General features: G+C 38.0%; 1 protein-coding gene across 1 annotated transcript; it reads left to right on the top strand.

Annotated features, from left to right (window-relative positions):
* Nucleotides 1-782: 782 nt before the first annotated feature.
* On the top strand, nt 783-15,527 carry LOC131928038 (glutamine synthetase; the record flags this gene model as incomplete). The annotated part of the gene is given in 8 exon segments (XM_059283934.1): nt 783-937; nt 4,847-5,015; nt 9,718-9,879; nt 11,404-11,550; nt 12,224-12,351; nt 12,800-12,999; nt 13,511-13,663; nt 14,443-15,527. Coding segments are annotated over 8 exon segments (1,098 nt in total). The 3' UTR covers nt 14,579-15,527.
* Between the last annotated feature and the right edge of the window lie 608 nt (nt 15,528-16,135).

The following is a 16,135-nucleotide window of genomic DNA, read 5'->3' on the forward strand; positions in this document are numbered from 1 at the left end:
CCCAATATCATAATTCAAAGTACAGATTTGTATCTAAATCTCTAGTCAAGATCTAAATCTACTTCTACAACTGTTCTTAGCCATCACAAAGAAGAATAAAATTTATTTAGATCTAGGCCAAGTGTGTAATTCACAACTAGAATCTAGACTAGATCTAGATTCTAGATCTAGAAAATCTAGACTAGATTATTTTTTTTTATTCTGACTTTAGGCCTCATAAATATTTTTAAGTTTTGGCCCTAAAAATGCAATTTACCGAGAGTTGGTAGTTTTAACTAGATTTTGATCTAAACTAGATTAGAATTAGATTAATAAATATACCTAGAATGTAGTTCAGTGTGAACGAGCAAATCATACAGTTAGAATAAATTAATTAAAAAATAGTTAGGCCCTAACAAGTAATTTAGTGGTTAAAGTTCCCGTTTTCCTTTACCCTGTATCTGGGTTGACTAGAACTAGAAAGTTGAAAGTAGCCTAAACTAAACACATTTACATAACTTTACTAGATGTAGTATACACACACAAAATGTCTTGATAATCTGTAGGTACTTTTAAAAACATATTTATAACGATTCAGTTCTGTAACCCATTTACAAGGTTTGTGAAGAGAAATGTTTTCTGCGACAAGAGATGTTTTATAATGTTGACAGAGGTTCGACTCGAGTCATGTGCCGGGTTACACAGACCCCCCCCCCCCCCTAAAAAAACCACACAAAAACAATCAACACGCATGTTTTACTAGATCTAGAAGTTGTAAATTGAGCTTTATTTCCCCCCTTCAGGAGTGACCTACTTTAACTCTGATTTAACGGTCGAGATTTGACGTCACGAGCGCGTGGACGGAGATAAAAACAAACAACAAAATATTCTGGGTCGTCAGCTGACCACAGGAAATCACCTGGTTATCGGGATATATCGTCTGCTCTGACTAAAGATGGTAAGAGAATTTTTTAATTATTTTTCCTGGCCACCTGGCTAATCTCAGACATGCCATGTATGTTTTCGTGTTGACTCATAACCGGATTTCATTAACGTCATTTTTTATCGAGTCGTCTGAATTGATAACACAATGTTATTACAAAATTGGAACAGGAATTTCCTTTTAAATTAAAAAAAAAATCGTCACTACAGTTCACTACTTTTATCTGACTTAATCTATAAATCTGATATCAAAGTTTGTTTCACAGACTTTATTTCTCCGAGGGGAGCGGATTGGATTTTCCGGTGTGGGTGTGGGGGAAGGAGAATCAGAGGCGTAGCGACCCTTTCCGGCGCCCGGGGAAAAACTTTCAATTTGGCGCCCTCCTCGGGAGCAAATTTTCAATGTGCACCCCCACCCCAAACTTTCGATTTGCACCCCCTCAAACTTTCGTTTTGCACCCCCCTCAAACTATTCATAATTTGTTTTCCCAACCCATTTTGGCGCCCCCAAGGTCGGCGCCGGGGACATATGTACCCCCCCTCGCTACGCCTCTGAGGAGAATATATGCTTATTGGGGTCATCCATTTATGACGTCCACAATTTTTTTTGGATTTTGCCCCCCCCCCCCCCGTCCACAAAAATCCACATTTTTCCTTATAAAAGTCTATATGCGTCCAGAAAAGTCAGTTTTTGTCGGACAACCCCCACCCCCCACCTCCCCGCGTGTGGACGTCATAAATGGATGACCCCATATCAATTATGTCATTTATGTTTCGTTCGATAGCCGGTAAGAGATGCCTGATATTCTTTTCAGACATTATCCTGGGGGGGGGGGGAGAAGGAAGCGGACACTAATTTAAGTGCTCTCTCTTCTGAAATAAAATTTATTCAAAACCCCCTCACACCAAGTTAGTCCTAAGATAAAAAACAAAATCAGAAGATATCAACATGCAGTCTTGATCCGGTGACCGCCAATAAACATGCTAGAAATGGGGCCGTTGACCGCTGGGTTGTTCCGTTCTGACCTCGGTGGAAAGTTACTGTAGCGTCGTCTATGGGGGACTGGTGGGTGGGGTGTATGGCGGTTGTGCATAGATTTTTTGCCCGCTCGCACAGAGCTGTGCGGGAAGAGAAGGGTCGAACACTTTCTCCCCCACACACATGTAGCGTGGTTGGAACAAAAGGTTCAAATACTTTTTTACACACAACACACTGGGTAATTATAATGTTATGGTTCAGTGGAGCTTAGTACTTAGTAGGCTTAAAGACTTAGTCTTGGCGAATGGGAAAATGGTAAAGCTTAACGGCCTGGTATGTGTGTGTGTGGGGGGGGGGGGGGTGCGGGGTTTGGTAAACTTAACATCCCGTGGGGGGGGGGGGCTTGGTAAACTTTACGTCCTAGTGTGTGTGGGGGCTTGGTAAACTTAACATCCCAGTGTGTGTGGGGCTTGGTAAACTTTATGTCCTAGTGTATGTGGGGGCTTGGTAAACTTAACATCTCATTGTGTGTGTGGGGGCGTGGTAAACTTAACATCCCATTGTGTGTGTGGGGGCGTGGTAAACTTAACATCCCATTGTGTGTGTGGGGGCGTGGTAAACTTAACATCCCATTGTGTGTGTGGGGGCGTGGTAAACTTAACATCCCAGTGGGGGTGTGGTAAACTTAACATCCCAGTGGGGGTGTGGTAAACTTAACATCCAAATGTGTGTGGGGGCTTGGTAGACTTAACGGCATGTTGTGTGGGCTTGGTAATGTTAACGTTCTTGTCTATTATCTTTGTACGCTAGTCAGTCTGGGAATGTTGTTGATTTTCCACACATGGAATGCATTATGACAACTATTCAGTATTCACTGTGTCAATACCACGATAATACTGTAGATTAATTGACGTGTTTACATTTTCAATTTGTTTTCTTACTATCATGGCTGCTCATATTCCACGTGGTTGTGACGGATAAAAAAATACACACCAATTCGGCCTAGTTAAGTTTAACCCTAACACAAACGTTGACACAATTCCTCGTTTCCCCATTTTAATTTTATAAAACACAGTTGTTTTCTTGTAAGTCCGCACATGACAGCTTGGGTTAAATAGCACGTAATGGAACTAACTAATTGTTACGTTCGCTCACAACGAGGCGTAGAAACCTAGTTTGTGGAAAAGCGAGTGACTAAAAATACGAACGGAAATTCCCGTTTATTCACCTTGTGAGGAACTAGGCGCCTAGTATAGTATATAAAAAAATGCTCGAAAACAAATTTAACATTTGTTTTTCCCTTTACCTCCACGAAACTCGTACACCGATTTTACTCGCACGAACGTTTGAGAAGTCAGTAGGTTTTAAATAACGGGATAATCACGTTCGCTTACCCCGTCTTGTAGCGAGAGGTAGGGTGGAGGGGGGTACTGATGAACGAATTTTATCTGGTGTCAAGGTCGTCGCTCAGCTGATTGTTAATCGGATCATAAGACGCATGGTAAACAAAAAAAAAAAGTTTGATCGTTTGGTATATAAGTCGTCTGCAGGCTCTCATCTGTTCAGACCTGCCGATTAGCGCGCGATATAACAGTGAGAAGTTTTTTTTTTGTGACGGAATTAAACACAGCGAACATGGTAGGAATAATTCCAACTTTTCCAAATATTTTAAATTTTACTAGCAAACTTCGAAACATTTATTTTTAAAATAATTTTTATAATATACAAAATTTCTTCACGTTGTTATTGTCTCTGATTTATTTGATTTGTAAAACTGTAACTCAATTACAGAGAGCCAATCTCTCACAGAAAAACCCTATTTAATGTATTTAGATTTACTGATATAGATTACCTATTCTGACTCCCGTGAAAGAACTATTATTTAATTTGCTAAACTATTTGACTTAAAAATTAAAAAAAAATGTATAGGGTTTACGCAGTGGGATTTTACAAGTATAAACATTTAAGCCTATTTGGCTACGGGTAGATGTGAAATTTAATATTTGGAATTCAGGAAATTAAAGAACACTTTTTTCTTCTACTTTTCTTGTATATTAAAGCATGATTTTTGTCACCGACAAAGATATTTCTACGCTCAAGGAAAGGAATGTGTTTACATACGATTATATTCATGTAGTGAGAGCTAAAAAAATGTCCAGAATCCTGTGGTGTATTATTTCTTGCTCATGTAGTGATGTCTGTAATTTAGTGTAATTAACACGTTGGTGTATCAATACATTTTTTCGACCCTAGGCCCCAAAACTATTTTGTAATTAACAACCTGTCTTGTTTACCCCAGGCAACCAAAAACTATTTTGTAATTAACAACCTGTTAGTTTTACCCTAGGTCATAAAACTATTTTGTAATTAACAACCTGTCTTGTTTACCCCAGGCAACCAAAACTATTTTGTAATTAACATTTAACAACCTGTCTTGTTTAACCCAGGCCACTAAACTATTTTGTAATTAACATTTAACAACCTGTCTTGTTTAACCCAGGCCACTAAACTATTTTGTAATTAACATTTAACAACCTGTCTTGTTTAACCCAGGCCACTAAACTATTTTGTAATTAACATTTAACAACCTGTCTTGTTTAACCCAGGCCACTAAACTATTTTGTAATTAACATTTAACAACCTGTCTTGTTTAACCCAGGCCACTAAACTATTTTGTAATTAACATTTAACAACCTGTCTTGTTTAACCCAGGCCACTAAACTATTTTGTAATTAACAACCTGTCTTGTTTACCCCAGGCAAACAAAACTATTTTGTAATTAACAACCTGTCTTGTTTACCCCAGGCAAACAAAACTATTTTGTAATTAACAACCTGTCTTGTTTACCCCAGGCAACCAAAACTATTTTGTAATTAACAACCTGTCTTGTTTACCCCAGGCAACCAAAACTATTTTGTAATTAACAACCTGTCTTGTTTACCCCAGGCAACCAAAGCACACCCAGTCAACACAAACAAAGCAGTTTTGGACAGATTTCTTCAGCTCGAACAGCCCAAGGACGCCTGCCAGGTGGAATACATCTGGATAGATGGCTCTGGGGAGGGGATCAGAGCTAAGGGAAGGACCTTGAACTTTGTCCCCAAGGAACCTAAAGGTAATTAGCCATTTTTCTTACCATACCTAAATGTGGGAGGGGGCTAATGGTTTGAATTTTTTGTTGAAAGTAAAATTTAGTTCAAAATTTTAACTTTAAATCTTTATAGACCCCCCCTCTCCCACCATTTTAATTGTGCTATCTACATTTGACTCCCACATTCAGGTCTGTTTTTATTTTCTGGTTAATAACCTTTGACCCCAATCATTGTCAATAATTGCTGAAAAGACAATTTTAGACCGTGATATAATTTTAATTATCAGCACTAATTAACGCACGTCTTCACTCGTGGTTAATTAATTTAAATGGTAACTCTTGCCAGTCATATTTAATTAGCTGTTGTGATCAACTACCTACAGGGTCGTTAGTCGCACGGCCAAATCACGTGATATGAAAACGCCACCTATTACTCATATCTGTGCACACAAAAAATAATAGTGCTGTAAATTTCCTAATCTGTTAATCACTGACGCCCTATAGTGTTAAATAAGATTATCAGATAGGTCGGGTTATCGGCCGTGCCACCGATTTGAGCCAAAACTCGGTTAGGTAATCAGCTGGCAACCTTTGGACCAGCAGTGACAAACAGGAGTTATGGAGTTATTTCCCTTGGTTTAGAGTTGACACCGGTACAAACCAATGGTGGTATCAGCCTCTAGGTCAAAGGCCTTGAACTTTGAACTATATGTAAATCTAGGGCGCCCGTCGCATGACAGCGTGGACTGTTATAAACGCTGCTTATATGGAAAGGTGTGGCAGAGGGGAGGGGTATATCACAGGAACATAATGATTCTGAATAATGTTAATGACTCGCATTAAATTATTGACTGTCTTTATCGATATTAATGGCCTTAGGCAGTAGGCAGCCTCCACTTTTAAGGAGCAGAAGCATTTGCGTATCTTGTATTAAATGTGCGTGCTGTTCTAAAATATGTGTAACTTTTACGTTACTACATTACTGCGCGGCAGGTTTAAAAGCACCGCACGGTCACGCAGCTTAAAGGAAACATTACCGGAATTACCGGGTTAAAGGGAACATTGTTTAGGGGTTAAAGGGAACATTGTTTAGGGATGTGTCGAAGCGTTTTTGTGTGTATGTGCGTATTGCTACCCCGGTCCTTACCAGTGTTTCTTTCAGAATTTTCCTCTTGATTGGGGGGGGGGGGCGGGGGGGCGGATACTGGTAAAGGTATATATTTCTTATATTAATTTTATTTAGTTCGGGGGGGGGGGGGCTTACTTTATCCATAATCGTAAACACGATACAGTAAAACCATAATACTAAACAGACTGTATTGCCCTACCGCATAGTTTCTTTCAGATATTTGTCTCTGGGGTGGCGAGGGACGGGGGGCGACATTAGTAACAGTATAAATTTAATATATAAAGTATATATTTATTTCGTTTTTCGCCGTGTGTGTGGTTGGGGGGGGGGGGGACGACGATGGACATGCTCGTGAGGGGGGGGGGGGGGGGCATGAAAGAAACCAAGCCCTACGAGGCTTACCTTTAGAAAACAGCGAGGCGGTCAAATAAAATCATCGCGTCTGATTCTGACACTATAGACTTTAGATCATCATTCAGACACAATAGAGATTAGAGTTCAGAAATTAACATTCCTTTAGTCGACACTTTTCGCTATCATTTTTAATCGCCTGCTTTTATCGTTTAGTATCTGCTTTTGGTGGGCGTTAACCATGTGACTCTAGATAACAAACGATGTTGAATTTTTTGTGTGATGGTATCTTTTTAACACCTCGTTGAAATGGATATCTGCGGTGTTATCTTAAATATTGTTACACCTGATCAGATTATAAGATAAAAGATGCGTCATTTCTCACACCCACTAAACACGGTCGTTAAAATTTGAGATAGAAAAATCCAAGAAATTTTGTCAGAAACGTCAATCACAAAAAAAAAACCCAATCTTGTCATGCATATCTTTACATATTTATGCTGATTAGATACTTTCTTTAATTATAATTAGCAAGTTTGTAATTCGAGGGTCACCCCCCCCCCCCCCTTTTTTTGATTAGATACTTTACTTAATTATAGTTGGGAAGTTAGCAACACGAATGTACCCCCCCCCACCCCCCTTGATTATATACTTTACCTATTATAGTTAGCAAGTTAGCAACACGAATGTACCCCCTCCTCCCCCGTCGCTACGCCTCCCCCCCTCTGTCACTAGACACGTGTAACGCTGGACGACCACGACAGGTAAATAAAGGTCAGACAACCTGGAATAAATTCTAGAACACACCCTGGTGACCCCCCCCCCCCCCCCTTTGTGGGGTTACACCTACGCGTGGGTCAGCCAGGGGTCAAACTCGTTTTGCTTGAAGTGACTTCAACGTGTTGGAACTGCAGTAAACTTTATGGGGCTGTGAATATAGTTTTGACCTCTGGTTCATGTGGGTCGTCAGGTACACACGGAAATGTGTGACGTTGTACGCAAAATAGCGTCGGGGGATTTTTTATGTGCTTCTATATTTAGATTTCCCTGCAAATGAAATTTCCGATTTCTCGAACTTGATCTGTATTTTACCATAGCCGACTTATAAGAATAGCAATAACTAAATGTCAGTTCGTATATAAAAGTGTCAATATGCACTATTTGTAAGGCTAACGTTGTACAATGCTGTTAAGGTAATAGAATTTGTTTTATCTTGCCTGTATATCGTTATTGAGGCTAGGACTTGGGTAGATACACAAGTAACATTTTTGCTAGGGTACGAGGTAATACGACTTGCCGGCTGCCTGCGTTTAAATGACCGGCATTTTTCACAAGCTTGCGTCAACAATGTCGTTTCCTGTTATTGCCTAGCTTACACCAATACACATCCGTAAAGCTAGTTATGGGGGATATGTTAAAAAAAACAGAAAGGTATGTTAATTTGGGTGCTATTGTTTTGCATGTATGTGGCGAACACAGATTTGGTTACATCCGGGTATGTTGAAGTGTGCAGTTTCAGAAGATACCAGGAGAGGGGGTTGTGATCAAATTACGTCACATATCACGTGGGAGGTGAATGTGGGTTGTTTTTTAGTTTATATTGTCAAACTACATTAAGATGAAAAGTAAATAGATAAAGACAGAGGGGGGGGGGTGTTTGAGAAATGTAAGGTAGTATATATTTAGAATTATCGAGATTGGTGTATTTTGGGGGGGGGGGGTGGGGGGGGGTGGAGGAAGGGGGGAGGCAAGTCAATGATTTGTCACGTGATTTCAGTGAGTGGGAGTTTGTCAGTTGTGACGATAGGGAGTAGGTATCCTTCGAGATGAAACATGTCATTTGGGTAAGGGGTCGTACATAAATGACGTCACACTCGTAGGGGAAGGGGGGGGGGTCCGTAATTTTGTGACGGTGTGTGATGAGGGGGGGGGGGGGTTCAGCCTTTAAAGGTTTTAGCCTTTATTTCGTTTTTTACAAAACGTTTTTAATAAATTGTAATAGAAATTGACCAAAATACTCTGTTGACAGAGTTCTGACAAGATTTCGGAAAAATATCGATGTTTTAAGAAAAATTCAACAGCAATTTTGAGGGGGGTCTTAGGCTGAGGTGTGACGTCATTTTAGAGGGGGGGGGGGTGGGGTCTGGCTTTTTGTGACGTGTGACGGAGGGGAGGGGGAGGTAAAAATCGTCAAAAAAGCGTGACATCATTTATGGATGACCCCTAACCTCACCAAATCCCACCCTCCCCCCTTTTCGAGGAGCTCTCCAAAGAGCAGAGAACGTGAGTTATGTTGACAGTTCCCTTGTTGACTGGCACTAGCATCTTGTTGACGTAGAAACCACTTTTAAAATAGGTCACCTGACCTATTTTCCCTTGATATCAAAAACACACGAATGTAACTCAACATTACTGGTCTATGGCCTCGTTTGTTTTGTAATGGCCGAATATTATCATGTCTATAGCCTCTTTTGTTTTGTAATGGCCGAATAACATCACGTGAAAACTAGGGGGCCTAACCCTCATGCAAAACAAATCTTGTTGTTGTGAATACAGCTCACGTGATGTTTTGGAATAAGGAAAAAGTAGTCAATAATTAATTGTGCTACTTGAGCAGACGGATCTCCACTAGATTTTTATGTCAACAACTGTAATCTAGGCCTAGATTCTATCTATTTACTTAGCTGTACTTGCTAAACGATGTTTATTTTCTGCTGATGAAAAAAAAAATCATTATTTATTAAATCATGAAAAGTTGGATGGTTGAGGAAGTCCGATAATAAACTTTTGAGATAAATAGGTGTATTGTTGTTAGTAAAATGATGCAGTGGCGTAGCCAGGAATTGGTCATGGGAGGGGTTCATTTTTCCATATTAATTATAACCCCTCCTCCCTAACCCCCCTGCTTACGCCACTGGAATGATGAGTTGATGAGCATTCTAATCTAGCTCTAGTAATCTGGACTAGATCTAGTTTTAGTTTTATGGGTTAGAAATTAGTTTGGGTTTGGCGTATGGTAGAAATGGACATGGGTTGAGGATAGCATTGACATTAGCAAGACAAATGTCATTCATAATATACTTAACTACCAGTAATTTAATACTAATACCCCCCTCTTTTTTTTAAAAAAGATTTTATAATCGAACACTGGTATAAAAAATTCATCTAAAATGTCAGAGTAACCATACTAGAGTTTTGTATTCATGAGTACACCTTGCATACATATTTTAACATTTGTTATCCCAGAGTGCCCAGTGTGGAACTTTGATGGTTCCAGCACCCAACAGTCTGAAGGCTCCAACTCTGACCTCTATCTGTATCCAGTTGCCCTCTTTAAGGACCCCTTCAGGGGAGGCGACAACAAGCTCCTACTTTGTGATGTCTACAAGTATAACAAGGACCCAGTTGGTGAGTTACCTACCCTTAGAGAACTGTCTTGAAAATTTTCAATATTTTAAATTCTAAAATTTAGTCTGCAATTGTCAGTGTATATTTTTCTTTTGAACATACACATTAGTGATTTCTATTTTAAAAAAAAAGCATATTTTTAAAAAAAAGTGTGTTCGCTTTAAAATAATGTAATCTGTTTAAAAAACATGATCTTTTAACATTACGGTATTGTCTTTTAAATGAAAATTTTCTGTTTTTATCCATGATTTTATTTAGTAAATCTACACTCACGTTTATTGTTTAGAAGAACATGCTACGTTGCAACAATTGAAATATTGATATTTAGCTGACCCACTGTCACATTAATATCAACAAGTAGAATCAAAAGTATTTGATCACATTTAATTACCTTACCACTTGTTGTCTTAGCACTTTGAACTCAATATTGAATTTTTATCTTGCAATGTTGCCCCCCCCCCCCCCCCCCCCCCAATGCCTCTATTGAGAGCCTTGTACAAATCAAAGCATATCTCACCACAAAAAATTGTTTTCAACCAGCTACATAGGGCTATATCAATCTGCTGTGTAACCTTTGAACCCCTGTGTAACCTTTGAACCCTGTGTATACTGAGTGCAATTCATTTACTGTTTACCTGACCCACTATGCTAGAGTGCAGGCAAGATCCTGAATGTTCAGATACACAGGGGTGTATTTTGTTTAGATCACATATTTTAGCATTGAATAATATAAGACGTTAAAGAGAAGAAAAAAAAATTGATGCGTTTTGTAAATATTTGTTGGCATCTCCTATTGCAGTTTTTATTTTACTGTTCTGATGTTTATTTTTACTTCTATTGAAAGCTTAATTTTATGAAGTAAATATTATTTTACCTCTTTTCGTTTTAGCTTTTTGATTTTGTATTAAGATCTAGTATAGTATATTAAGTAATTATTTTTAACACTTATGTTTTATGTAACTGAACACAGTTATGTATAAGGGATAGGGGAGGCAGAGTAGAGTTGACCTAAAAGCTTCTTTATGCCCATGATGTGGTAGATGGGTTAGCAGTGTTTGAATAAGCTAGGTCTTTATAATAAAGTGGACCAAGTTTAAGCTTCTTAAAAAAGAATAATGTTAATATTAAGTAGAGCAATACTTATGCACCTAACGGTCTATGGGGCAAGTGAAGTAGAGTTAACTTGTTTCTCTGACATCGTCATATGAAGAGATAGTGTGGTCAGCACTATGCCCAGCCACCTTTACTCTCCCTAACATGAATTAGGTACCCATCAGAGTTGGGTTGACTCATTGACGGTCTACTGACTTACCCAGATTCGAACTCGAGACTTATGGGTTAGCAGTCCAGCTTTCTACCGCTAGACCATTCCATCCCTATAAGTATAATAAGATGCTCATAAAATTTTTTTTAAGGCGCATAAGTATTGCTCTACTTAATACTAACCCAAACCCAAGTATAATAAGATCCTCGGTATGAAGGGGGACTAAGACTAATTGCTGAACATTTTATTCCCACTTGCAGAAAGCAACAGAAGGAAAACATGTGCAGAGGCCATGGAGCAGGCCAAAGATGCTCACCCTTGGTTTGGCATTGAGCAGGAATATTCTTTATTAGATTATGATGGCTACCCACTTGGCTGGCCCAAGAATGGTTACCCTGGACCCCAAGGTGATTATTAATTATCATTAAACCACAATCATTAATAGGTTAGATTTGAATTAGATTATAAAAGACTACAGCCTTAAAATATATAAGAAAAGGTCATTGATCCTGAATGCATTGACCAGTTGAAAAGTTTTTCTATTATTGTTGACTTAGAACATGAAAGGATTATCTGACTAGGACAATGCTTGGTCACTTGCCTTGCCCACTAAATTACTTGGCCAAGTTGGATGGATTTTGTTGTCTTAATTCTTCAGGCAAAAAAAATGTTTGGATATCACTAGCTTGCTTGCCATGCTAACGGATGACAAGCTAGAAGGGTAGAACATTTAATTTTTAAACTATAGGCTTAAGTTCGGATCATGGACGTCCACAATTCCATTCACTTTTGGTTGGTACATGAGTCTGGAAAAGTAAAACTTCCCTTGTGTATAGAGCTGACACCAAAATTCATTCATATACCAGAGGCAAAGATAAGCTCTTCTCCATTTGTCTGTTATGAGTTGGGTTTGCAAGGCGCTTTCACAGCTTCAACACTGTCCACTGATGGTTGATTTCAATTGATCCCTGTTTATCCTGTTTTAGAAGCAACCCTTCTTAGTGTTGTTAAAGTTTAAAGAGTACAAAAAAACCATCTCAAATAAAAATCCTCTACTAATGTGTTGTCTTCTGTCACCAGGCCCATACTACTGTGGTGTTGGTGCCAACAAGGTCTATGGTCGTGATGTTGTAGAGGCCCACTACAGGGCTTGCTTGTATGCTGGCATCAAGATTTGTGGGATCAATGCTGAAGTCATGCCTTCCCAGGTACATTTTGTTTTCCTCATTTTACATAAACTCTACTAGCGATTTCTTGAAAATTTATTTATAAAAATTTATTACATCAGTGCTTACATTGAATAAAAAATCCAGTATGACTTACTTAACTTAATATTGTGGAGTATCTGGGATGCAATGTGCTACATTTACACACCTGCAAAGGACTCTGATTTGAACACTTATCTTCAGTTGGGCCCATTTGATAAAAAAAAATCCCTTGTGATAACAATAAAATTTTATTTTATTATAAAATTTCTGATTTATTAGTAATTTCTATCTAAAAGTCACAGACAAATCATTCTCTTCTGATTAACATACATTACAAGTTTTCCCAAATTAAAATTTTTTATTTTGCATATATTTACTACCCATCTAACACTTTCTTTAGTGTTCTAAAAATAGAAAGTTAAAAATAGATTGACCCATTTGTCCACAGTGGGAGTTCCAAGTTGGACCCTGTGAGGGAATCTCAATGGGGGATGAGCTCTGGGTGGCCAGGTACATCCTCAACAGGGTGGCCGAAGAGTTTGGCATTGTTGTCACCTTTGACCCCAAGCCCATGACTGGGAACTGGAATGGTGCTGGCGCCCACTGCAACTACAGCACAGAGCCAATGAGGAAGGATGGTGGCATTGAGTAAGTTTAGTACCAACACATTGTTTTATATCTGGGTAGTTTAGGTGCTTAGTAGCAACACATTGTTTTATTTCTGGGTAGTTTAGTAACAACACAATATTTACTTTATTTATGGGTTATTCTTTTGCTGAATAACAACACAATATTTCTTTTATGTGGTGTAATAATTTAGCTGTGGGGAGACTGCAACATTTTATAAAAGGGGAGGTCACTCATCTAATAAAGTTTAGAAAACTTAATACACAGATTACTTCCCTTGAATGAATTACTAAAAAATAAATTCTAAGGCGCCCATTTATAAACAGTTCCAGATCATGTAGTCCAAATACAGTTCATCTGTTGCCACAAATGTTAAAAATGTCCAGCCTTCTTACTAGAGTAAACTAAACTTGAGACTTGGCAGCTCTACCACTCATTGATAGTCTCTGAATTCCTGTTACTAATGATGTATTTGACTTGGTAAAGCATATCTAGTTTAGGAATTTAATTAAAAAACCTATTTTTTTTTCAGTGAGATTGAGAAAGCCATAGAGAAACTGAGCAAGAAACAGAAGGAACACATTGAAGCCTACGACCCTAAGAATGGCCTGGACAATCAGAGGAGGTTAACTGGTGCACATGAAACCTCCAGCATCTACGAGTTCTCCGCAGGTGTTGCCAACAGGTGAATTATTTATTATTTAGCTCTGTATTGTGGTAGTTTAAAGCTGTTTCTTTGTCAAGTTTTTACTTTTGGGTATCTTACAGGGATTAGTGTCTTAGTAGTGTGGCTAGAAGGATTATGTAATAGGATTATTTCTGGAATAATTTACTTAGTGGGAAGGTGAGGTCTAGGTGTAGAATGTGTCCACTCAACTCTGTGTACCTTACTCATGTTGGGGGAAAGTTTAGGCGGCTGGGTCTAGAATTGACCACATTATCTCTTTATAATATATTCAAAGTGCTCAGTAACATGTGAGGGTACCTTTACTTATACATCATCATCTTTTCGTGCCCAAGACACATGGGGCAGATGAAGTAGAGTTTGTTTCAGAGACCTTGGCATAGAAAAGGATAGTGTAGTCAGCACTATGCCCAGCCACCTTTGCTTTTCCTGACCTGAGTTAGGTACTCATCAGAGCTTGGTGGACTAAGGGGGGGCATTCTACTGACATAAACCCGGATTTGAAGTTGGGACTTCCGGGTTAGCAGTCAAGCTTTCTACTGCCAGGCCATGCCATCTTATATTACTTATTCTTAATCAGCCCTTAATCAATTTATTTGATATATTTTTAAAAACCTAGGCTTAACTAAAAACTTAAATTCAATCCTAAGAAATTTTTTTCTTCTCTATTTTTGCTTTAAATAATAAGTTTTAAATGATGTCTATTGTTATTGACAAATGTTATAGTTAATGAAAGACCTTAACTAAATATCCACTGTTCTTCTCCCCACCCCTACCAGAGGTGCAAGTATCCGCATCCCCCGTCAAGTGGCTGAGGACAAGAAAGGCTATTTGGAGGATAGACGACCTGCCTCTAACTGTGATCCTTACCGTGTAACAGAGATGATTGTCAGGACCACTCTACTGGACAACTAACTCTCTAGCTCATTTCACCACTCTACATTCCAGATCGCAGGGTTTTACTTTTCTAAATGCTTTGACGTCAATGATTTTTTTTTTTAGATGAGGTGTTAAATGTGTGTAAATTACTAACCATAACATTTTTAAACAAAACTAATTTTAATATTTAAAATTATGTTGTGTAAATTCTTGTAATAATAAAAAAAAAATCCCCCCCCCTCCCCCAATCTCTGTATGAATGATGTACATTTAAACCCCTTCAACCGTACCACAAAGGATGCACAGCTAATATGTATTTTAGTTTTAGTTTGGGTTTGATGTGTATAAAAATGAATACATTTTTGTAAGGACTGTCATAACAATTTTATCATTATTTTCATCTGTTAATGCACATCTTATTTTAAAAGTAGATTCATCCAAGTGCAATGAAAATACAATAAGTTTAGTGCTATGTGTAACTAAAGGCAGAGGAGTGCTAGACTTGTATTTGAGATTTTTCTAGTTTCAGTATAGCTCATATTTGTTTTTGTATATAAAGATTATTAAAAAGTGTGACCAAGTGTGAAACAATTCAAATGGTTGTAAACATTAAATCTGATTATGTTCTGAAAGAAAAACTATTAGTATGGATGAGTGTTTGTTAATGTCACATGTATATACATAGGGTATTCAAAGCCGAACAACTCAAATATAAAAGGCATATACAGAATTGTCTTTCATCACATATCTGCAATGGTAAAATAAATTTTTTTAAAAACTTGTACAGGTCAGTGTGTTGTGTGAACTGTTCTCAAGTAACGAAACAATTAAAAGATGTCTAACAGATGTGTCATGTTGGTTTGTTTTTTAACGAGGGAGATTACTGTAAAACATTACAAATGTATATTCATGTATTTGATGGAGATTTCATGGGAGAAAATTTTTCTTTTTTACCAAGTTGTTGAATAAAATTTTTACCAATGTTTGTACGAGTTTCTTTCAGATGTTTGGCTGGTATTTTTGATAAGGCAAATGCAGCTCTGGTTTTAATTTTTCTCACAACCATAGGCTTGTGGTCTAGTGGTGTTTTCCCCCCTTATTTTTTTGTTATGGAGCTGGAAATAAGATTTTTGCTAACAAGCATTTATTCGAATTCTCTGTAGAATGCTAACAAGTATAAATTGTCTTTTAGTTCAGGATTCTCTGTAGAATTAAGCAGGACAAATCTGCAGTTAAATTGCTTGATCTCAGGAAGGAAAAAAATATTTCTGAACCTACCAAGTCTCTACCTTTACTTTATATGAAGGTATAGGTGAATATTCAAGTCTTTGCACTAGTACGAACTAGATGTTCTGTTATTTAGTAATACCGCTTGTGTTTTTCTATTTACCTTGTGCGAGTGACATTGTACTTAAAAGAAACCAATCTATCAAGATTGCTACTGTTTGTTACACTTAGGTTAATATTTTGGCTATTACAATCTATTTAGCTATTTAGGTTGGATGAGTGAGGATTAAGATTATCAAACTGACATGTCACGTGATGGATTTGTCCTGGGCCCTCCAGATTAGGATCATCGTCAACTTTTTAATT

The sequence above is a fragment of the Physella acuta genome, unplaced genomic scaffold, assembly GCF_028476545.2.
Source record: "Physella acuta isolate Inbredline_101_S28 unplaced genomic scaffold, ASM2847654v3 ptg001456l, whole genome shotgun sequence".
Lineage (NCBI taxonomy): Eukaryota > Metazoa > Mollusca > Gastropoda > Physidae > Physella > Physella acuta.